Here is a 24463-nt window from a genome sequence, read left to right on the forward strand (position 1 = left end):
AAAATAATGAAGCCAATACATTTCTTTTTCTCTGATCAAGGCCCATGAGTTTACTAAGTGACTGTACTTATAAGGGGGAAGGCCCATCCCCACTGCCGGTCCATTCTTGGTGCTTGGAGCCAGCCTGTAGTCTTCAGGATTGGATGTGCCTCCAGAATGTCTCAAGGGTCTCTCATCAGGTAGCAGAATCTGGTGAAGAGCAGTAGTAGTTGACATAACAATATAGCCATCTAAGTCAGAAGGCTACACCCCAGGTGATCTCATATTCAGTGGCAGCAAAGTCTGAATCAGCCTGCTTCAAGGCTGGGGGAGGCTACACTTCAAATGTGGCAGAATTAAACTATGGATATATTTCTCAAGAAATGTGTCAAATCAAAATGGATCAACATCACCAAACTTTTAGAGTCAAGTGAGCATCCCTAACTAGCTCACACAAGTGTGATTGGAAAGGATTAGTATCTTGTTTTCTTGATCCAGTGGTTTTGCCTTTGCTGTGTATAGTGACAAAAATACACCACACATTTTAAAAGATATATTTATGTATACACTTAATATCATACATTTTAACAAAGAGAAAACTTGATACACATTTACTAACCATCATTACAAGGGTTTCTATTAATAAAATGATAGAGAAATAGTTGCTGCAGTTAGAATTCAGAATGGATGTAACTAACTGGAATTAGTGTAGACATTCCCACAAGAATCAGAAGGTGAACATCCACAACTACCATTGAGTTAATAATTTCCTTTGAATCACAAAATAGATGATACACTGCATAGTCACTGAGCATGTTCAGTGAATTTCTGAATATTCAATCATCAAGGAAAGTTGAGTATGCCCATATTATGTTGTTCTAAAGTTAATTAAATTCTCTTGTGTTCTATGACACAGTCTCCTTGAAGAATATAACATGTTTTCTGAGGGAAATTCATGATCCAGTTCTGGGTTTATCTCTTGACACAACCTTTAGGATGATGGGTTTTTCTGGTTGGAAAATTGGTTCCCTGCTGATCTTCAGGGGGATCTGTAAAAGTTGAACAATCATAATGAGAAGCAGTGAGTGGACCAACAGAATGGGCATAATCAAGGAGAACAGATACATCAAGGACCATGATACATACATACAAATACACTGTATATCACCATGTGTGATAAAATTATATCACCCTTCTATAGGAGCCATATTTTCTGAGTTACTTATGCCTTTATATTCACTGAGACTGGATAGTAAAATCCCTTATCTATATTTTATACAGAAAAGTATTAGTTAAACACCTATTGTGTTTACAGAGCCAGGGGAAAGTTATGTTGGTTTGGGTTCTTTAGTGACTTAAATTTTAAGTAAAAGGGATGTGTTAAAATTTTAGATCATATCTTAAGTACATGGAAAATGGATCTGAAGTCAATATAAAGTTAAATTTATGTTTGTTGAAGAATAAGGTAATCCTGAGCAGGTATCACAATTTCACCTTTATGGAGGGGCTCAGCTATCAAAGTGCATGGGCCTCAGATGTTCCCACTCAGTTCAGTCGTGGACAAGGATTTCAGGAAGCTTTGGCCCTTGTTATTTTAGCTTCCAAGGTTATGTGAAAGATGAACTTCTGAATAATTCAATGTTTTCATAATCATTTTGCCTCAGTTGCTTCAGTCTGGAGGGGAAGGTCATCCACTGTAGCAATTTGATCTCAGTACAAGAAAAAGGAAGAAAGAAAATTGTCATGGGGAGGGTGCTTATTTTCAAAACTAAATGCTTTGTCCATGTGCCCATCGAAAAAACTGCTGCACTGTCTTATAATACAGTCACACTGCAGCCAGAGGCCACTAAAGTCCTCCTGATCTTTCTTGAAAACAGGCAATGGAATAGGAAAGGACTGATATCAGGCACTGAGATATATAGTATTCTCATTGTCTGAGTCACTGTTCTAGTCCTGTGAAGAGACACCATGATCATGGCAATTCTGATTGGGAACTTGCTTAAAATTTCAGAGGCTTGGTACATTCTCATCATGGTTAGGATAAACATGGCAATAAGCAGGCAGGTATGGTGCTAGAACATAACCTGAGAGCTGCATTTTGATCCACAAACAGGGAAAGCAACAACACTGTACCTAGTGTGGAGTTTTGAAACCTCAAAGTCCATACCCAGTGATACAGTTCTTCCAACAAAGCCACACCTATGTCTTCTAAAATAATGCCACGCCCTGATGAGTAAGCATTCAAAGATATGAGCCTATGAAACCCATTCATATTCAAACCACCACACCCATTAATGAGAATAAAGACAATACGTATTTTTGAAATGAGATATTTGTCTTTAAGTTCTTCAGAAAAGATGTTTCAACACTCTACATGTCCTATCTTATTATTCTAACATTTTGCTAGAATAGTAAGATAGGTTGTGTGCATGTTCTCTAAAGACACACATAAAGATTATAGTTAAAAATTTTTAAATAAAATAAAGTTTTAAAAACCCTTAAGAAGTGCTGGAGAGATGAGTCCGCAGTTAAGAGCACTGACTGCTCTTCCAGAAGTCTCGAGTTCAAATCCCATCAACCACATGATGGGTCACAACCATCTATAATGAGATCAGATGCCCTCTTCTGGTGTGTCTAAAGACAGCGACAGTGTACTTACATATAATAAATAAATAAATAAATAAATAAATAAATAATCTCAAAAGAAATAAGAACCCTTAAAAACTGGCATTTGAAATGCAAATGAAGAAAATATCTAATAAAGAAAACTGGCAACCACTCTCTAAACTATACTGAAGGATTTCAATGTATATGTTCCACAGCAAACCACCACAAATACTTAATATAAGGGATGGTGTATTTTTCAATCCAAAGAAGATACAGAGAACTGAATTGGATGGTTTAGAAAAAAAGTATTTACTTAACTGATGAAGAATCTGTGGTAACCAATTGTTGGGCTGATCATTTTCTGCACTTTATAAAGGTTGTCTTCAAATTATTCTAATGCTATCTCTGTCCCAGCAGAGACCTGACTACAGGCTGGATTTTTATATTGTTATTCTTATGGCAAAATAATATTTTGTAAACACTCCCTCCATCATCTTCTGATTGGTTTAATAAAGAGTTGATGAGCTATAGCAAGTCAGGAAAGGATATGTGGGACTCCTTGGCAGAGATAAGAATGCTGGGAAAGAATCAGGCAAAAGGATTTGCCAGCCAGATGAGGAGGAAGGAACTGGTGCCAGGTACTCAGGAGGTAATGGCCCAAGAGGTAGGATGTAGATTAACATAAGCTGGTTAATTTAAGTATAAGAGCTTGTTGGAAACAAGCCTAAGTTATATCTAAGCTTTCATAATTAATAAAAAGGTCTCCATGCAGTTAATTGGACTTCTGGTGAGTGTGAGACAGTTTGGCAATAACCAGTAACAGATACAGAATAAATGAGCCCTGATTACAATTGGGAATGTTTCTTTGACTCTTTTAGGTATTGATTTGAGCTGGAATTACAAGATTAAAGAGGAAGATGAAATAAGAAACAGAGATTTTATTATTAAAGTATAAAAAGGATGTTACATTTGCTGGAGCAGAACTCCTGAAATGTAGGATCAAATGACCAGTATGGCTTGAATACCTGAAGTGTTTGATATCTTGTGACAATCTTGTAACAATATGTCACATCAGTGCTTCTCAACTTAGGCTGTGTAGGAGAAGTAAGGTGTGCGTTTTAAAGCCACACTTGTGGTGAATTATTTCAGCAGATCTGATTTGACCAGACATTGTGAAGGTTTAAGGCTCTTCAGTAGTTCTAAAGCACAGCCAGTGATTGGGGGCCCCTGACACCTAGAAAGTTCTCTTAAGTCCTAGTTATGTCCTCCACTCACAACCACAAAATGACCAGTATGGCTTGAATAAGGTGATTAATGTATGCTATGTGCACAATCACTCCCCATTAACTCCGGTTAATTTGGAATTAATTTCAAGATTTCATATAGCCTTGTCCCACTATACTGAACTGACTCTAAATGCATTCTTTATTTGATCTTTATTTCAGACACAGCTCAGGAAGGAATCCTGAGGTCAAATTTAAGATAAGCTCAGGATCTTAAACTTCATATCAGACTACACATACATTCTTTTTTAAATACATTATTTCAAGGTTAATGAGCATAATGGTGGTTTCAATGAGAATGATCCACACAGATTTATGTTTGGATACTTGGGTCCCAGTTGATGGAACTGTTTGAGAAGGATTAGGAGGAGAGGGAGATGTTGATGGAGGAGATGTATCACTGGGGGTGGGCTTTAAAGATTCAAAAGGATGGTACCATTCATTCCACGTCTCTCTGCCTCTCTCTGTCTCTGTCTCTGTCTGTCTGTCTCTGTCTGTCTCTCTCTCTGTCTCTGCTCTCTCTATCTGTCTCTGTCTGTCTCTCTCTGTCTCTCTCTCTCTGTCTCTCTCTCTCTCTGTCTCTCTCTGTTTCTCTCTGCCTCTCTCCTCTCAGCTGTTCCTGCCACCATGTCTTCACCCTATCACTATGGACTTTAATGTTCTGTAACCATAAGCTCAATTAAACACTTTTTAAAAAAATAAGTTGTGTTAGTTATGGGTTTTTATCACAGCAATAGAAAAGAGCTAAGACAAGCATTTTACTTTCCACATGTAAAGCTTTTAGACTTTTTTAATATAAAAAGTTGAAATATCATTTGTTGAGAACATTTCTTGCCTCACCTGTGTCTCTTCACAAGGCTGGACAGTGAAGTTCTGCAGGACTCCTATGACAGCAAGTTTGATGCTGATGAGAGCAAACCTCATGCCTATGCAGTTCCTGGGTCCATTTCCAAAGGGCATGTATATATATGGATCAATGTTGCCCTTGTTCTCCTTGCTGAACCTGGAACCACAGAAGAGATGGAAATAAGGTGATGGAAAATAGAGACCCCAAGAGCTGTATGTTTGGAGTTCACCGCAAGCAAGATGGCACAGCATATATTTGTGGACTTATAGCTGAATCCTTGCTGCAAGTGCCTGACTAAAAACCTCTGAGCTACAGGTCCTTCCCACTCACACCAAAACATAAGCACACTGTGTTTTTGAGACAAATAGAAGTAAATGCCTTAAACAAACAAACAAACAAACAAAAATCCCATCCAGAATGGTGATATTTTCTACTCTGAAAGTCATATTGGGATCGGACAAATGAAGACAAAGTAGGTTCCTGCCTCACACTTAGGGGGAATGTGAAGAAACTCTATTACTATGGGGGTTGCTAATTTCCCCTCACTCCCACTGCCAACCTTCCCTCTCCTTTCTTTCCTTTCTTTGTACTTCTGCTCATCTGTATTTTCCTTGATTCCTTCTTCTTCTCTCTCTTCTTTCTCAGAATTGTTTTTTTTCTTTCTCCCTCCTCCTCCATAGAATATCTAAAGCCAAATAATTTTCTGGGGCACAGGAAAAGTCTCTATTGTAGCTTCCATGTATGGTTTTCATGTCTACCTTCTCTACAAAGCTAAAGAAAATCTACTGAACACTTAAAGCTGAATTTATTCAAATTTGATTTTTTTATTATTTGCATATATAAACGAAAATAAATGGTCCTGAAAAGTGAGAAGAACAGAACTAATTGATGTTTTAAATCTGTTTTCATATTTTGAGGAGAAAATGAAATATTTGCATATGATATGCTATAAAATAACATGGGGTATGAACAAATCGGGTTGTGGACACAAGAGGGAGTTCACACAGTGGACACAAGAAGTTTGTTATATTAATTATATGGGAATTGAGAGCCTTCTCATGCGGGAAAATACTTGTCTGGCAAGTGTAAATACCTGGGCTTGATCCCGAGAACGTCCACAGAACTGTGATCACGGTGGTGTGTGCCTCGCAGTGGCTGGCTGGGAGGTGGGGATGATTACAGCCCTGGAGTGCACTATCCAACTACTCTACTCCACTTAGTGAAATCCTAAGACAATGAGAGGTCCTGTCACAAACAAAAGGTGGAGGGCATTTGGAAGTTTGCTCCAGACCTCAGATATAACAATGTTCATGTTCATCCAATTGTGCACATACACTTACATATATATGCTCCTCCAACACACACATGCACACACACACACACACACACACACACATGTGGGGGGTGTACCCCCTACAACAACCTGTACACATACATGGACCCCCCCTACACAAAAATATCATATGGTCTCATAACCTAGAGTATACTGAAATACAGGTCAAATAGTCAAATGTTGTATACACTTACTTGGGTTTTTCACTGACTGACTCAGTCCTGGTAATCATCTGCATGTACTGTTTGATGGTTGTATTAGTCAAAGAAAAGTAAAGTGACAGGCTGTGAACTACAGGAGCCAAAGTAGTGAGACTGGGGGAAAACCATAGATTTTATAGACAAGAGAGCAGAGAAATCAATCAACTCTGATAGATCCCTTCCATATGTTCAGTGTTCAGAACTAATCACAACACTAGGGCCACCACTGCCAACATGACAAGATCCCAGCCATAAGGCACAATGAATGAGCCTATGAAGTCTGGGTGCCAGACTCACTCTTCCTCAAGCTACTGTCTTAAATTGTATTCTTGGTTTTGCTTTCCAACACAGTAGGGCAGCACAATCCATTTTTAAACTGAAAACATGCCTGATTCCTGACCTTGACTCTAACACGGATGTTCAAGCCAGTTCCAAGGAGGAGTATCTCAGACTCAGGAGTGACTCAGGATTTCATGGAGACTGGGCAGAAACTGGCCCAGGATGGCAGATCAAGACAGGATTGGAGTCTGTATGGTTTCTATTGTCTCCACATTCCAGACCTCTATTTGTGCTGTTATATCTACACTGGAGGACCCAGGAGGAGGTTTGTAATCAAATGGATGGGGGAACTGTTTTCTAGAGCTGATGATGGGGCCAATGAGATGGCTCAGTGGATAAGGGAGCTTGCTGCCAAGCCTAATGATGTGAGTCCCATCCTCAGGACCCACATGGTAGAAGAGTAAAACAACTCCCAAAGATGACCTCTGACCTCCACACATGTTGCGGCATGCACACCCTTCTTTACACAAATCTAGTAAAATCCTCTAAAGTTAGTGATAAATTCATGGAGGTAAGGGTGCTTGAAAGAAAAAAATGCTCATTTCTAAAGTTAGATAGTGCTTCATGAAATGACAGCAGAAGTATAGCAAGAAGACATACATAATGTGAAATAGCAGATTGCTTGTGATTTACTTTAAGTAAACAGTAACTCAAAATATAGCTGAAATGATGCTACATCACCTTTCCTAACAGTCTGTGTGCACCAAAAGATGTGCACCTATAAGGATAGGTATCACCTTATTAATGAGGTTAATACTCTAGCACTCTGAATGGTATATGTGTGCAATTTCAACAATAATTATCATTTTGAATTTTTAAAAGTTCTAATTGCAAGGTCTGGGGAGATTGCTCAGTGATCAATAGGGTTCACTGCTCTTGCAAAAAAAAAAACTGAGTTTGATCCTCAGAACCTGCACTAGACAGTTCACAGTCTCTTGCAACTCAAGTTCTAGAATATCTGATGTCTCCCTCTCTCCTCTCTCCTCTCCCCTCTCCCCTCTCCCCTCTCTCCCCTCTCCCCTCTCCCCTCTCCCCTCTCTCCCCTCTCCCCTCTCCTATCTCCTCTCTCCTCTCCCCTCTCTCACCTCTCCCCTCTCCTATCTCCTCTCTCCTCTCTCCTCTCTTATAAAGGAAACTCTTATATGGCTACTCTTATAAAGGAAAAGACTTTATTGGTGCTGGTTGACAGTTTCAGAGGGTCAGTTCATTATCATCATCATGGGAAACATGATATTACACAGGCAGACTTGGTGATAGAAGAGTCAAGAGTTCTATATCTTGATCTGAAGGCAGCCAGAAGGTAACTCACTTCTGCAGGCAGTCAGCAGGAAGATCTCTCCCATACTAGGTGAATCTTGAACATAAGACCTCAAAGTCTAACCCCACAGTAACACATTTTCTCCAAGGCCACACCTTTTCTAAAAGTACATCCCTCATAAGAGTGCCAACCCCCGTAGGCCAAGCATTCAAATACTTGCTTCTATGGGGACCAAATCTATTCAAACCATGACTGTATCTCCTTACAGCATGGAACAGCAAATAAAACAGATGTTATACATTTAACCTGACTGGTTCATGGTGGGAATCCATTTCCAATATCTCTGTACCTTTCAGGGCAGAATTCCTGAGGCTCTGGCCAGTACTCAGGATTTCGGTGAAGAGGATAGATTGGTATCATAACTACGGTCCCTTTGGGAATGAACACTCCATTGATTTCCACATCTTTTTTTGAGACCCTTTCTAGCCTGATAGCAATTGGGTACAATCTTAGACTTTCATTCACCACCATGTCCAGGTACTCCATGTCCATCAGGGCGTCATAGGTGACAGGTGCCTAGGAAAAGGACACAGATGTTTCCAGATGAGGCTTGGATTTAATCTTTGGGAGCTCTAAGGTCTAACTCAATTGGTGGAAAAGCTTAGTCTTAGTAAATCATCTACACCTATGATCATTGGATATGAGATATAACTATAAATATTGGAGCTATTGGGATACTCCCCTGGCCAGATCCCCCATTCATTTGGGAGTGAGCGGGGGGGGGGGGATAGGGAGAGGGGGAGGGGGGAAGAAGAGGGGGAGGGGGAGAAAGGAGGGGAGGGAGAGAGAGAGAGAGAGAGAGAGAGAGAGAGAGAAAAGGAAAACAGACCACATACAATTTAGGAGAAAGGAGAATCCTGGTAAGAGTGGTCAGGGAGGATCCTAGAGGGAAAAGTGGGAGGGGAATGAACCTGAGTCAGCTTTAATGCCATGCATATTAGAATGGCCCAGTGACTCACATTGCTTTGAGTGCTAACTTTTAAAACACTATAAATTTAAAAATGTTTAAAGTCATTTGCAACTGGGACCAGAAGCCACTCTCAACGCCGTTCTTGGTAGCTGGACAAGTGTAACAATTGCTGCTCCCAGACCTGATGATGAGTTCTTAAGGGGATGCATTTTGCTCCATTCTGCCTGAGCAGCCACATGAATCCCAAGTAACTTCACAATTCCAAATCTTCCAGCAGAGCAAAGAGATGGAGACAGTATGGGTATTATTATATCTGTTACCTTGCTTGATATTCAAAAGACTATCCAGTAGAGATTTAGAGTTTGGTTTAGAAGGCTTATGAGATAGGTCAGAGATTCAAGGTATTGGCCTGAACTCAGTGTATAGCAACAAAATTGAGGAAAGAGAGACCTAAATGCTGCAAGTTATTCTCTGACCTCCACACATGTGCTGTGGCATGGACACCTATGCACATACACACAAAGTAAATAAAACAACAACAACAATAATAACTAGTAGGCTTGGGAGCTAGAGACATTGGCTCATCCCTTGGCTTCTTCAAGCTATATCAATGAGTGCATTCCCATACAGATAGGGTTGAAACATTATCCAATTCTAAGTGTTTGATCTGGAGGCTCCCAAGAGGATGAGAGAACCTGTCTGGCACACTGACTGTAAAAAAGGCTAATGTCAGCAGAGGGTGCCAATACTCAACGAAACTATTAAAATGATGTTAGCTAGCATCCAAAGATTCAAACAGAAAGTAGTCTGATACATCATTAATGTCATTACCAATCCTAGGAAAGAAAAAACTTCTTAGCTCAACTCACGTACATAACACACATAAATGCCATGCTATTGGAGTAGACAACTGAGCCATTGAGAATAATGACTACTCAGCCCGTTGAGATCAATGAAGGCCAGGCTAGCACACCTTAGATAGACAGGACAGCATCCCACAGATATAATCAGAGATAACTGTCCAGACACGTGGGGATTGGTGCTTATTCTTAAGAGTCATACAGATTTCCTGGGTTTCTCCTACCTGGCTTTGTTGTCATTATAGATAACAAATACACCTGAACCTACTCTCTATTAAAGATTGTGTATTTATGAGTCACATTCATTTCTTATGTCCCTCCTTTTATTTCTCTTTTAGACATGTGCTGTTTGGAAAAACCATTGTATAGCTCTCTGTAAAATTTCTCGTTACAAGTGATACATGTTCTTATTAGTCCTTTACCTTTGCCTTCCTCTCTGAGTACCATCCACTCACCTTATTGGGCAGAGTTCTGTCAATCTCATCCTGAAGTTTTTTTTGCACATCAGGGTGAGTGGCCAGTTCATACATTATGAGGGAAATGGAAGTGCTTGTGGCATCATAGCCCCCGAAGATAAAAATAACAGCTTGTGCTGCCATTTCTAGATCAGAAAGAGCTAAAAGGGAAAAAAACATTTCAGATAAGGAGGTCAAAGCAGAACATCATAGCCTAGATGAGAGGAAATTCAAGTGTTACTCCTAGCTGTCTAGAGAACAGAAAAAGGCAGTTCACAGTAACTGGGACTGAGTTCTATTCTGGTGTCTATTTGAAACACCAGGAAAAGGTCAAATTATTATTATACTTTAAATATATTTTATGTCTATGGGTGTTTTATCTGCATGTATATCTGTGTACCACATATATGCCTGGTATTCAGAGAGAACAAGAGTGGGCCTGTGACATTATATCCCATGTGATTGGAGTTACAAATGCCTATAAGCTACCATGTGAATGAAATGTGTTGTGAATTGAATCCAGGTCCTCTAGAAGAGCAATCAGTACTCTTAACTGCTAAGCCATCTCTTCAGTCCCAAGATCAAATTATTTTAATCCAGAATTAATAGTCTATGATATGTATTGCTGTATGCCACCTGTGTTAGGTGAAATTTATATCATCACAACAGGGCAATTTCAAGAGACAGGCTTCTCTCCAACCCATACTATTATCATAGTGTGGAATAAAGAAAGTATTGTCATAATTGACAGTGATTGTAGTGATTATTGATATGACAGGATCTGGAGTCACCTAGGAGTCAAGCATCCTGGAATGCTGTTACAGTATTACCTATTTTTAGTTACTTTCTGGATATGCTTATTATGGTTTGTCTTGGTTAAGTTTATTAATCTTGTTTCCAAATATTTACTTTCATTTGTGCATGAATGTGCCTGTGAGTGTGGGTGTGCATGTGTATGTGTGTACGTGTGTGTGTGTGTGTGTGTGTGTGTGTGTGTGTGTGTGTGTGTGTCCATGGAAACCAGAAGGTGGTGTCAGATTCCCTGAAACTGGAGTTACAGGTGGCTGTGAGCTCTGGAAGAGCAGCAGGTGTTCATAACTGCTGAGCAACTGCACCAGTCCTGGAAGACCTATCTTAATTGTGGCACCATCCCATGAGCTAGCTTCCTGGACAGAATAAAAAGGAGAAAGCAAGCTGAGTACCAGCACTCATACTTCCTGGTTGTGGATGAAGTGTGAGCAACTGTCTTGAACTCGTGATGCCATAACTGCTGCTACAATGTTGGACCATGATAGGCACCACTATGCACTGGCTAAAACCCATAGAATAGAGAAACCAGGACTCAGCCTTTTATAAGTGATCTCAGTATAGGTCCATCTTATAACACATGCACCACTCTGCGGGGCAGGGTTGTTGGATGGTGGTGTGGGTGTTACATGGGTATGGGCACTAGTATATTGGAGATCTCTACACTTTCTTCTCAGTTCTTCTATGACCAGAAATTGCCTTACAAATTAAGGTCTGTTTTAGGAATCAAAATTATATAAGGGTTGGTACTATGGATCAGTGGATAAAGGTACTTGTTGAGGGGGCCAGGTAGGCTAAGTTTGATTCCTGAACCAATGTAAAGGTGTACAAAGAGACCTGATTCTACAAAGTTATGTTGTGATCTGCGCACAGCAGATGCACCCCTCCATACCACACACACAAATTATGTTGCTGCCACCACTGCTGCTGATTATTTGTTTAAGAAAACTTAAATTAAAGGAGCTAGAGAGATGGCTCTGAGAGTAAGAGCTCCTTTTGTACAAGTGGGTAGGACCTGAGTTCAAATCAAAGAACTCACATAAATAGATATGGTCACACATTCTCATAATTTCATCAAAGTGGGAATGGAGATAGAAAGGTCACTAGGGCTTTGTGGCTATCAAAATAGATCCAGATTCATTTATAGACCCTGCTTCAAATGAATAAGACAGCAAGAGGACAGAATACAAACATTCTCCTTTGGTTTGTGAGCACAGCACACACATCTCATACACACACCACACACATACAAACTACACATACACACACTACACACCATAGATACCACATACAAATCTGCACACATATCACACATACTGCACACCATACATACCACATACAAACACACACACACATCACACACACCACATACACATCACATACACATACACTGTACTACACATATACATACACATACCACACTAAACAACACACATACACACACATAAATTAATTAATTAATTAATTAATTAATACTAAAATAAAAGAAATGGTAAGGACCAACAACATCACACAAAAGCCCTGAGTGCACAGGCATAAGACAGCTGAATGTAAAATAACTAGTAGTCAAAGGAACATAGCAGGGAATGCAGGAGGTCATACTGATAGAAGCAAGTGAACACATTTTTTAAATAGTAAAGAACACAACATTCCTGTATGCTGAGTGATGACTGCTGAGAACAGAATAGATGATAGAGCTGGGAGGTGATCATGCTGTAGCTATAATGTATAATAACAGTTTCCATCTCAAAGCATCCACTGATGATATCAAACCAGAGGGAAAAGGAGGAAGAAGAGGAGGGAATATTGTCCCCTAGATGCTCTTTATACAGAGAAGTAAAAATAAACTGCAGATGAAGTTGGTGAACACAATTCTATCATTGTACTGTGGCATTCCCAGAGGCCATCCCTACCACTAGACAGTGTGCTTCCTGAGAGGGCCCGGATACAAATTCCTAGGCAGAAATCCAAAATGAGTGGGATGGGATAATTTGATAATCAGTATTTGCTTTGTCATAGACAACTCAGCACGGAGGACTTCTGAGCATGAAATGCTTCTCTTTGGCTGCCGTACAGTCTCTGATCGCATTTACACTGGTGTCCTTCTAGAACATTCCCGTGGATACCATACATATTATCCATATATGTGTTGTGAGTGTCTTTCTGAAATTTGACAGAAATGCTCCCATGCCTGTAACACTAACCCCCCACACCTGGCGTGCACTCATTCAGACACCTTCTTCCCTCTGGGCTTATTGATCCACACACTGTGAAGCATCATGAGTTACCTTTCTGTGACTCTTGGCCTTTGGAGTTCTGAGTATTCATCATCAGTTGTAGAAAATCCACTCGGTTCTGGAAGCAGCAAGAGAAATGTCAACGAGGGATGTTTAGTTGAGAGTCATACTTGAAACAAGGGTTCATATCCCTTCTAAGAATATGGTCTCCAAGAGTTCACAAGTGAGGCTTGAGTTATCAATGAATACAAGCATCTATGGGGCTTGAAATATTGCTCACTGTTTAAGATCACTGAATGCTCTTGCAGAGGACCTGAGTTCAGTTCCAGGAAACATACATGGTGACTCACAACTACTTATAACTTCATTTCCAGAGGATCCAATGTCCTCTTCTGGTCTCTGCAGCCATTGCACATACATGTTGAATAGACATGCAGGTAGAAAAAAGCATCCATACACTTAAAATTAAAGCATCCAGCAAGCCTTGGGGAGCAGGACATTGCCCTGAGAGAAATGCAGCTTCTGGTCTTTGTTTATCTGTTTATTTATTTGTTTATCTTTGTTTATCTGGCTCATGAGCAGACTCCTGGACAGAGAGCTTCTGACTCCTCTCATAGCACTTGCTCAGGAAAGATCCCAAGCTTCTATTCCCTGTTCTCTTCCCACAATGCTTAACCAACAGCCTCCTTGATTAATTCTATCTGTAGTGCTCACTGCCAAGTTTTGTGCGAGCATCCCTTGGTGATCCATACTCCAGATACTACAAAATTCTAACTGGAATCACAGGTGCCTTCCTCCCCGATCTGCACACAGACTTTTTGTAACTTCCATGCTACAAATAGCAAATGTAGGCTAGCAGCTAGCAAACTATTTGTCCAGAGAAGTTAATCACCTATTGGGTGAGTTAGTGGCTTAGGGCCTCACTGTCAAGAAAACACCCACACACAAAGCAAGACATACTCAAATTTAACATGGGCCAACCTTCACCAGTTATGATGATAATTCTGTTGGAGACTATGTCAAAATAAAAGGTTTAAGATAGAAATCATGTTTGAAGATAGTAAGTTTAGAGACAGAATAATAGTAGATATAATTTCTTGGTGCAAATTCTATTTTTGACACTTTTTTCAGTGAAGGGTGGTGGCAATGTTACTTGGCTGGTACTTATCTCAGTGTATGATAACAACTATCCCTCCTTTGGCAAATATGAAACTGTTCCTATAATTCTTTTTCATATTGATTCACCAGCACTTATCTTCCTAAGAAGTAAACACCATCTTGCTCTAATCATAGTTTTCTCTAATTACTTTTAAGAGAATGCAAAGGAAAGTACATAGATCACACACTGAGAGCCTGATACATAACCATACCCTGAGTATCAAGATCAAACCCTGAGCATCATGATTAGACCCTGAGTGTAATGACCAAACCTAGAGCATCATGACCACATCCTGGAAATCATGGCCAAGCCCTGAGCATCATGACCAGCCAGACCGTGTGCATCATGACCAAACCCTAAACATCATAACCAAACCCTGAGCATCATGGCCAAGCCCTGAGCATCATGAGAGTAATGTCCCATTTACCTTCTGGTTTGAAGCAAGGCGTTCTTTCTTCATCCTTTTTACAAATTTTTTGAAAAAGTTCATTGAATCTCTTGGAAAAATGGAAAAGTTTAACATCTCATATATTGGAGTAAGAAATGGAAACAGAACTACAGAAGAAAAAAAAATAAATGCAGAGAATGAGTGACAATGGATTTCCCAGCATCAACTGATATGTCTACAATTCAAGTCCTAAACCCAAGGCTTAGGAAAAATGATAGATGTGTAGGTAGAAAGGTTGTCAAGGCAAGAAAAGGAGAAACCCTGCCATGAGATTGTATCTTCTAGACATGACAGGAAAACTAGATCCATGAAATCTCAAAGATATTGTTGTCCAGAAAAGACCAGTGTAATGGTAACACAGGCTGACATGCCAGTGTGGAAGGGGAGTTTTCACAGACACTTACCTCTAGATTAAAAGCCACAGGAAATTAATGTCTATTGAGAGAAATCATCAGTTTTCTCCAAGGTTAAGGCCCTAGTAAGCTATCAAATTGCAAGGGCTTCACCATAAACATATGTACATGCATATAAACATACACACATATATGCAACAATTATACTTAAAGGAAAAAGTCATGATTTTGAGAAAGAGTTAAGGACAAGAAAGAAGTTAGAGGAGGAGAGGAGGAATGGAAATAATGCAAATATAGAACCCATGTATAACATTTTTAAAAAATAAAAAATAAAAATAATTCCCCACAATGTTGGACTCAAAAATGTCCTCTAATGTGGTAATAATTTAAACAGTAATGAAGAAAAATGAAGTTTCAGATAGGATATAGAGAAAATGGAGTCCTTGAGAACTACTGGCAGCACAATGGAATGCTGCAGCTGTTGTGGGAGCAACTTTTCAGTTGTCCAACATATCAAACACAGCATACTTTTATTAAAAAATCACTAATTCCACACCAATTGTCCTCCCCGAAAACTTGAAAACAAACGTTGAGCCCTAATCTTGGACGCCAGTGTCCATGACAGCGTTATTCACAACACCCCAAACCTGGAAATAAATTGAATGACCATCAGATGGTATGGAATATGATCTGTCTACAGAACATGGAAACTTCAGCAAATGGTTCTGTTGAATATATGATTGTAAATGAAAGAAACTTGTTGCAAAATTTCATATGTTCTATAAAATATTTGTATTGTATTTTGATGCTATGCCCAGAATAGGCAGATCTACAGGAGCAGATAGGGAGTTAGGCATTTTTTTACAGTGAGGAAGAATGGGAGATGAGAATGAAGTGGGTTTTTTGGAGAACACATTTTCCGGTGGGCAATGATGATAAATGTGTGGACCTTTGGTAAACAACAATTGACTTGTATATTTTATGTACTTAGTTTTACATGTGAACTATATCTTAATTATGATGTTATTTTGACTAGCATGCAGGTGGGAAGGATATAGAGATGAAATAGTATACATACTTATAGACAGAAGAAATGGATCAAAAATTTTAAATTTTAAGATCTTCTTGGCTTTCTGCACAAAGGGATCCTGTGGATTATTGAGGGAATCGACGTTCACGCCAAATGATGTGCCAGTGATCACATCCATGCTATAAGCTCCAAAGATGCTGAGTGGAGAGAGACACGGGAATCAACATTTGCATCTGAGGCAGCTCATATTTCCCAGCTACCCAGGCAGAGAGCCACAGAGTCAGAATTACAAGATCATCAGTGGTGTCCAGGCTCCTATCACACACTCACACCTTATCCTTTACCTGGTGCCAGTTTGCAGATGTCGTATTCCCAGATTTGAGGGGACACTGAGGTCCTTACAGTCCCTTCAACTGCACCACCACTTACTTACTCTTTCATACTGATGGGCTCCCCTTTCTCTTCTTCTCGTCTCAAGTTTCTCACCAATATATCTCCATACTGTCTCATGATGGGGAACATCTAAGCACAAAACACAACACCTGTAGTGTAAATGTCAGTTTTATTTCCTCAGATGAAGGGAGGAGATGAAAGCTGTATCCAAGATGTACAAAGACATGGCTTGGGCTGAAGTCAGAGTGTTTCCTTCTGTTTTAACTATCTCTAGGCCTAGTCATGGATGCTTCTACCATCTGTACAAACTAATCTTCCCAGTTGACTGATTCAATCCAGCTTCTCTTGGGTTCTGCCTAAATTGCTCTGGTTGTCCTTATACTAACTTTGGCAATACATCCTAATCTTCTGGATCTTTCTCATTCTCTGGATAGTTCTGTCCTCACCTGTGTCTGCCAAATGTCTCTGTAAAACTAACACACACACACACACACACACACACACACACCACCACCACCACCACCACCACCACCACCACCACCACCAGCAGCACCAGCACCAGCACCACCTGTGTCTAGTCTGTTCTCTTTCCCCATGCTGCTCTTAAGTAGCCTCTCTTGTTGTAGATTGCTCTGGTGCTGTTTGTGCTTTGATGCTAATTCCACTTTCTCAAACAAGGAGTGGATCACAAACTCAGGTGATTTCATGTGAACCTCCCAACCTTAACTGGTCAAATAAAGGCAAGAGCCTGTGATTGGGCAGAAGAAGGAAAAAAGGTGGGACTGAAAGTTTTGGACAGGGAGAGAGAGAAAGGAAGGCCAATGAGGATAAGAGGGAGAGAGAGGAAGACAGAGGAAGAGGAGGTGGAAGGAAAATGAAAGCACATGGCCTGGAGGAATGGCAAGTAGCAAAGTATTTCATATCTGGGAGTAGTGTAGTGGTATATATCTGCCCAATACAGGTGTGCAGTTTATAAATATTATAACTGAGTTGTGTTTTCTTTGCATGTGTTTATTGGGGTTGGAGAATTACCACAACTTTCTTTCCTGTCTGTACTTGTGAGAGTTGGGTGTCTCCTATCTCTGACTCATTCTGTTAAATCATTCTCTGTTCATCACTTTGTCTGCCCCTGTCCCTCAATTAGAGGTCACTTTCAAACATGGCAGATTCCTTCTACAAACTAACCTTATCTATATTCCAGACAGATCATATAGCAATTCAAAGCATGTCTGCACTGAAACGAGATCACATAGACCTAGATGGTCTTTGGATGTGATCCCTTGCCAGAGCAGCCATGTTACTGGATGAAAATTCCTCTATTCTTTACCTAAATGTAGAAACTAGGGTCCCAGAAAAACAAATCATCCCAGTCATGAGGCAATGAGTTGTAGTTGTTTTTATGATGAGTCCTCTTGGTATGAAAACAAAAGACATCTTATAGGAATTGTAACTCAGAGGATCAATCCTTGGAAAGGGACAATAGGCTTGTTTTCTACCTGTCTCAGTTTGTTTCTCAAGGAAACACCCTCTCCATCATTACCTCAGAGGATCAACCCTTGGAAAGGGACTCTGGGTTTGTTTTCCACCTGTCTCTGGATTTGTTCCTTAAGTGAACACCCTCTCCATAATCACCTCCTTGAGTTTGCCACTGGTGAAGGTTGGAGACAGGAGTGTTCTAAGTCTCTTCCATTCTTCATCCTCAGATATGGTAATGGCCTTTTTCATGAATCCCACTGGCCCAAAAAACTAAGGTTCAAATGGAAAGAAAGGTTATCATATTAAAATTATGATAAATCTTCACAATTTTAGAAAGTATATTAAACAAGCATCATTTATTTAACAAACATTACTATAATTTTCTGGATCTTACTAGATGTTCAACAATCTTCTACTGAAAATTTCTGTAATCCCTATAAATGAAGGTGATATCTATCCATCTGGCACAGCTTCACATCTTTCTATGACCATCTCACTTTAAATGTAAAATCGCCCTTGCAGAATCCATGAGAATAGGCCAGCCCTGCAGTGTCTTTCAAGCATTTGCAGACAAAAAAGAATGGATTACTAACAGACAGCAATGGTCTTTGCAAACTATTACTAGTGTAAACAGTATGAGGAATTGAAGAATAGGGATGATGCTTTGAGATGGAGTTTTTAAAACACTGTAGATGCTATAAAATGATTACTTGATATTTCAAAATATAATGCAATTATTTTATCTTAATTTTCCACACATGGACACAAGGAAAAGGAAAGATAATTCTATTTCTCTCCTAGTAATTTTTTTCCTTCATGTATATCAATGAACATTGTATCAATGGAATGTCTACATCTGTCTATATATCTATTTACATATATATGTATATATGTACATACAATATCCTTCATTCAACTTCATAATTAGTGGTGAAAGGCTGAATGTCTCATTCGCTGATTTATGGCAATTTTAAAAGCCTGCTCTTCTCACTTTCATTCAGTCTCATTCTAGAACTGCCAGCTAGTGCAATAAGGCATGAAAACAAAATACAATGCATACAGATTAGAAATTAATAATCAAAAATATTCTCATTTCCAGGCCATATAATGTTTGTGCATAACACATCAAATAACACAGAGAAAGAATTTATAGGAATAATAAGTGAGTTTGGCAATTGTTCCATGATACAACAGCAATTCAAAATCAAATGTTTGTATTTAATATCAATTATATTAGAAAAAATTCAAGAATATTACACAATATACAAACATGTCCAGAATATATGTTATATTTTAAGATATAAACTTAACAAGACATGTACAGTGTTTTCAGATGAAACCTATAAAATTTCCACGTGGCAGTCAAATATATAACATGTAGAACACACAATAGTCATGGGTTGAGATGTTCCAACAAAGAAAATATTTTTATTCATGGGCCAGTTTCAATTTTTCATCGAACAGGGATCATTATCAATGTAGACAAGCTTGTTCTGATTTTTGCTAGAAAGATAAAGGGTCAACAATATTTCAATTAACTCTAGAAAAAAGTGGGTAGAATGAATTCACTTGTTGTACAGAAACAGTTATCAATAAGATGTGACCCTAGTGGACAAAAAGAAGTTGTGATCAATAGAAGAATATAAACACTGAGCATCTGGTTTGTGCTGGTTTACTTTGGGTGAGAAGGTTCCAATAGGTCAATAAGCAAAAACAATTAGATTTATCTACTTTGTGTATGTGTTTTTCTATATGTGTGTCTATGTACCACATGTTTATAGTGTTCTCAGAGACCAGAAGGCATTGGATCCCTGGATCTGGGGGTGCAGATAGTTGTAAATTGTCGTGTGAGTTCTGGGAATGAACTTCGGTCCTTAGGAAGAAAATCCAGTGCTCTTAGCCACTAAGCTATCTCTTCAGCCTCTGAATAGGCTTTGATAATAATACAAGAATTCTATGGAGGGAACAGTTTTCCCTAAATGATACACAAAGAACTGGATACAGATGGTGCAACATGAGACTATACCTGAGTTTCATACTTTACAGACTGAAGTACAAATATATCATAGATGTTAATGTAAAGTATAAAACTACGTGCATGTTTTGTTTAAAAAAGAGAAGAGTGGTAGGCATGGCTGAGGATGTAGCTCAGTTGGCAGAGTGCTTGTCTGGCATACATGAAGCATTTGGCTTGATCCTCGGCACTGCATAAATCAGGTGGGGTGGCACATACTGGGAACCCCAGCATTTGAGAAGTTGAAGGTTGAGGCAGGGTCACATGAAACCTTATTAAAAGAAGAGTACTGAACAAAGTATAATCAGACTTGACCCCAAAAGCACGTGCATAAAAAGAAAAATAATCAAGCCCTGTGAGGAACAAAACCAGGCTACACATGGCCACTAGAAAATATGTACAAGAGAAAGCTCCATGGTGAAGAAGGGATAGTCCTTTGCATTGACTGCATAGATGTCACATTTATATTTAGAAAATGTGACAATCAGCAGAGAGATTCACATATGCAAACACAAATCAGAGAAATGTTAATGAGCTGTGGAGAGTATCAATGTCAACCCCTTTTGTGTATCAGTTGTGCCCTAGTTAACTTTGTCAACTTGACACATCCTGGAGTCAGTCATCTAAGAGGAGAGCCTTGAATAAGGAATTGCCCACCTCAGATTGGCCTGTGGGCATGTCTGAGGGATTGTCTTGATTACTAACTGATGCAGGAAGGCCCAGTCTACTTGGGGCAGTACTATCCATAGCTCCTGTGCTTTATAAGGAAGCAAGCTAAGCAGGAGTCTGAACAAACCAGTAGGCAGCTGTTCTTCATGAATTTTTTTCCTTCAAGCTCTTGTTTAAACTCCTGCCTTGACTCCATTCAGTAATAAAGTGTGACTTGGAAGTATCAGTCACTGAACCCTTTCCTCTGCTAAATTGCTTTTAGTCAGTGTTCTTTCTTCCTTCCTTCCTTCCTTCCTTTCTTTCTTTCTTTTAAGAATTTTTATTTATTTCCTGAATATGAATATACTGTGGCTGTCTTCAGACACACCAGAAGAGGATATTGAATCCCATTACAAATGGTTGTGAGGCAGCATGCAGTTGCTAGGAAGAGAACTCAGGACCTCTGGAAAAGTAGTCAGTGTTCTTAACCACTGAGCCATCTTTCTAACTCCCAGAGATTTTCTTTTTTAAGTGCAACAGAAATGAAAGTAGAAAAAGCAGAATTGTATTATGTTTATATTATACTATATTTATAAGATGTGATATATATGTATATCATATATGCCCATATGTATATATGTATATATATATGTGCCCACGAAGAGTACCAAGAAATTGCCTGAGAATGGTGGTGGCTCTTTACCATTATTATATAATTATCTCAAAAATTTAAATTTCATGGAATGTTGTAGTGGTTTGAATAGAAAAGGTCCACACAGGGTCATATATATGAATACATGGTCATTAGGGTGTGTTACTACGTGACAGGGATTAGTAAGTGTGGCCTTCTTAGAGGAAGTGTGTCACTGAGGGATGAAGCTCAAGTCAAATCTAGTGTTTCTCTCTCCCTGCTGCCCGCTGATCTTGATGTAGAACCTTCAGCTACCTCTTCAGCACTGTTTGCCTGCATGTCACTATGCTTTCCCCATGATGATAATAGACTAAACCTCTGAAACTATAAGCCAGTCATGATGTAATCATGGTATCTCTTCACAGCAATAGAACACTGACTGAAATAATAGTAAAGATTTATATTTCTAAAAAGGTGATGCCTACCCGACGGTTTGTGAAGACTGAGTAACATTCTTTCACCAGCACAATCTTGATGATCTCTGGATCCATGATAGCCAATATAGGCTGTGGGCCCTCATAAAACCTAGGGGAAAACAGAATGAACTGAACCTCAGAAGTCGAGTTCTACAGCTGGAGTCACACACAAGATTTCAATCTCAAGCCCTGATGCACAGTACATATCCTCAGTTGTATAAAGCACCATAACATGAACTGCTAGTTCAAGTTCTGACCATAGAAGCCACTAGAGTCTCATGAAAGGAAGTCTAATATGGCTGAAGCAGAAAAGAGCAATTAGGACAAAACAGCCCTTTGAAGACATCCTGGTTATTGCCAATACCATTCTTGAGTGTTTAAATATTTCAGTATCTGGATTGGAGGTGAGGAGGTAGAGCCCTTTTCTTTCAAGTGTGTGGCACTGGGTTTGACCTCCAGAGATAAAAAAAAAAAATTAGAGAAAATTACAAAATGACTCAAAAGTCAAAACAGTATGTATCAGAGGAAAGTTAGAGACAAGCTATTCAGTGTCTGTAATGATGTTGCAGAAGCATTTACTTAGAGTACACTAGAGGGCAACACAACACATGCCTGGCATTGGTCACAATGTCTCTATGGACTGTGTCACCTCAGCAATCCCTATATACAGGCCTGTGGTTTCTGAAGATGGATGAGAAGTGATGAAGAGAATGAACCTCCTCCCACTTTATTGTGTCTCACAATACAATGACACCCCCTCCAAGTCTCCAAAACATCATCTGTGCTGACAGGAAAGGATTACACCCTTGACTCAGCCACTCCACAAAACCACTGAAGACTTAACCTTGGGGAGGTAACCCACGGCTGAATAATTCCCTGAATTTCTTCTTCAGTGTCAGCAGAATTAGATGGGCAGGAAATACCCATATATACTTCTAGCAAAGCCCTTGTCTTGAATTTAATTAGTGGACAAAAAGAAAAATTCTTACACAGATATCTCATTCAGGACTGAGCTATCTGCAATCTCTTAGGGTCTATACATTAGCCAGTTGAAGATATCCATCATAATCATGATCTACTGAAGAAAGGAGCTTTGCTGATGAGACCAAGAGGTGAGCTACTCCATGGGTCTAATAACAAGTTTGGAGTCCTTTCAATACTATGTCCATTTAGCAGAATGATAGTAGCAGATTCTTCTCCCAACACTCTGATCCTTGCAGAATTGGGGAGAAAGATACTAAGAGCTTGAGGCAGAGGATGCCCAGGAAACTGGTCTGGACACAATGGGGCAGTTGTACAAATGGATCTACCATGATTTTCACAGCATGGACAAGACCTATACAAGCTCAATATAGACAAAAGTCCCAGAATGGAGAGGGAAGTGGGCAGGAGGTCCCATCCTTTGCTGAGGACCCATTGGTGACTAATGAAGGCAACTCCCGTTTCCTTCGATCCAATCCCCACCATCACCATTTCCATCCAACTTCATGTGTTCTCTCTCTTTTTATAAACCCTACTTACTTCTGCCAGTATGTTCATGCGTGTAGGGCCATCTATTGCAGCATGAGATACCTGTTTGGGGGACCCATCCCTGAACAATTTTTATCCTCCTATCAAGCTATGATTTTCCACCTTCTCAGCTAGATGTGGGACTTTCTGACCATATCCCCACTCCATGCTGCAAATTTGTATGGCTTGATCTTGTGTAGCTAGGGAGATCATAGACACTGAAGGAGAATGAAACACTACATGGACCTAACAAGATGATCAGCACATCTCTCAATTCTCAACAGAGAAGCTACTTTTGGCACAATAGTTCTCAACTTGTGGATTGCAACCATCAGAGAACACATATTTCTGATGGTCTTATGAACTTTGATAACCTTCAGTAGCAATCTTAGAGTTATGAAGTAACACCAAAAGTAAATTTATGGTTGGGGGTTCCTAAGATCATCAGAAAATATGTGTTTTATGATGGTCAAGACATGCAGGTTGAGAAGTGCTGTTTTAACAGAACATGGTGACTAGCACAGAGATCCACAACTGCTCAACATGCAGAGAGTAAGAGATTGTGGAGTCTTCATCTTATATGGAACATTGCTGTCATACCCTGATTTTGTCAGAGTTTCGATTGCTGTAATGAAACACCAGGACCAAAAAGCAAGTTGGGGGAAGAAAATGTATATTCCTCTTCCACTTCCGTATCTGTGTTCATTATTGAAGGAAGTCAGGACAGGAACTCAAACAGGACAGGAACCTGGAGGTAGGAGCTGATGAAGAGTCCATGGAAGAGTTCTACTTACAGGCTTGCCCAGCCTACTTTTTTATAGAACTCAGAAGTACCAGTCCTGGGTTGGCACCACACACCATGGACTGGACCATTCCCACCAATCACTAATTAAGAAAATATCCTGCAGGCTTTGCTGCATCCCAGTATTATGGAGGCATTTTCTCAATTAAGGCCTCCTCCTCTCAGATGACTTCAGCTTCTGTCCAGTTGACATAAAACAATCCAGCATTCCCTCCACCTTCCAAGACTCAGGGATCATTCTGGAAGATGATCCAGATAGGGTGGAATGACTGTAAGAGCCAGAGGCAACAGATGACTCCAGAGAAACTGTTTTCTGGATACAGCACTGCAGTACCACATTTGAACTCAC

General features: G+C 39.7%; 1 protein-coding gene across 4 annotated transcripts in view; it reads right to left on the reverse strand.

Moving 5' to 3' along the window:
- Window positions 1–517: 517 nt before the first annotated feature.
- Cyp3a25 (cytochrome P450, family 3, subfamily a, polypeptide 25) overlaps window positions 518–24463 on the reverse strand; it is a 32453-nt gene continuing 8507 nt past the window's right edge. Inside the window, exons 4-14 of one of the 4 annotated variants that reach the window (XR_003955679.1) lie at window positions 21813–21912; window positions 18191–18304; window positions 16599–16687; window positions 16214–16362; window positions 14762–14889; window positions 13227–13293; window positions 10132–10292; window positions 8196–8422; window positions 5810–5943; window positions 4710–4872; window positions 518–1028 (exon numbers count right to left, since the gene is read on the reverse strand). Coding sequence is in view for 1 of the 4 variants with exons in the window: in NM_019792.2 (NP_062766.2) it covers window positions 933–1028; window positions 4710–4872; window positions 8196–8422; window positions 10132–10292; window positions 13227–13293; window positions 14762–14889; window positions 16214–16362; window positions 16599–16687; window positions 18191–18304; window positions 21813–21912 (1294 nt within the window). In the remaining 3 variants the exon portion in view is untranslated. Of the gene's footprint in view, window positions 1029–4709; window positions 4873–5809; window positions 5962–8195; window positions 8423–10131; window positions 10293–13226; window positions 13294–14761; window positions 14890–16213; window positions 16363–16598; window positions 16688–18190; window positions 18305–21812; window positions 21913–24463 lie in introns of all 4 variants that reach the window. The other 3 variants (XR_003955678.1, NM_019792.2, NR_030782.1) reach the window with 3 other exon arrangements.

This window comes from Mus musculus, chromosome 5 (assembly GCF_000001635.26).
Source record: "Mus musculus strain C57BL/6J chromosome 5, GRCm38.p6 C57BL/6J".
Taxonomy (NCBI): Eukaryota; Metazoa; Chordata; class Mammalia; order Rodentia; family Muridae; genus Mus; species Mus musculus.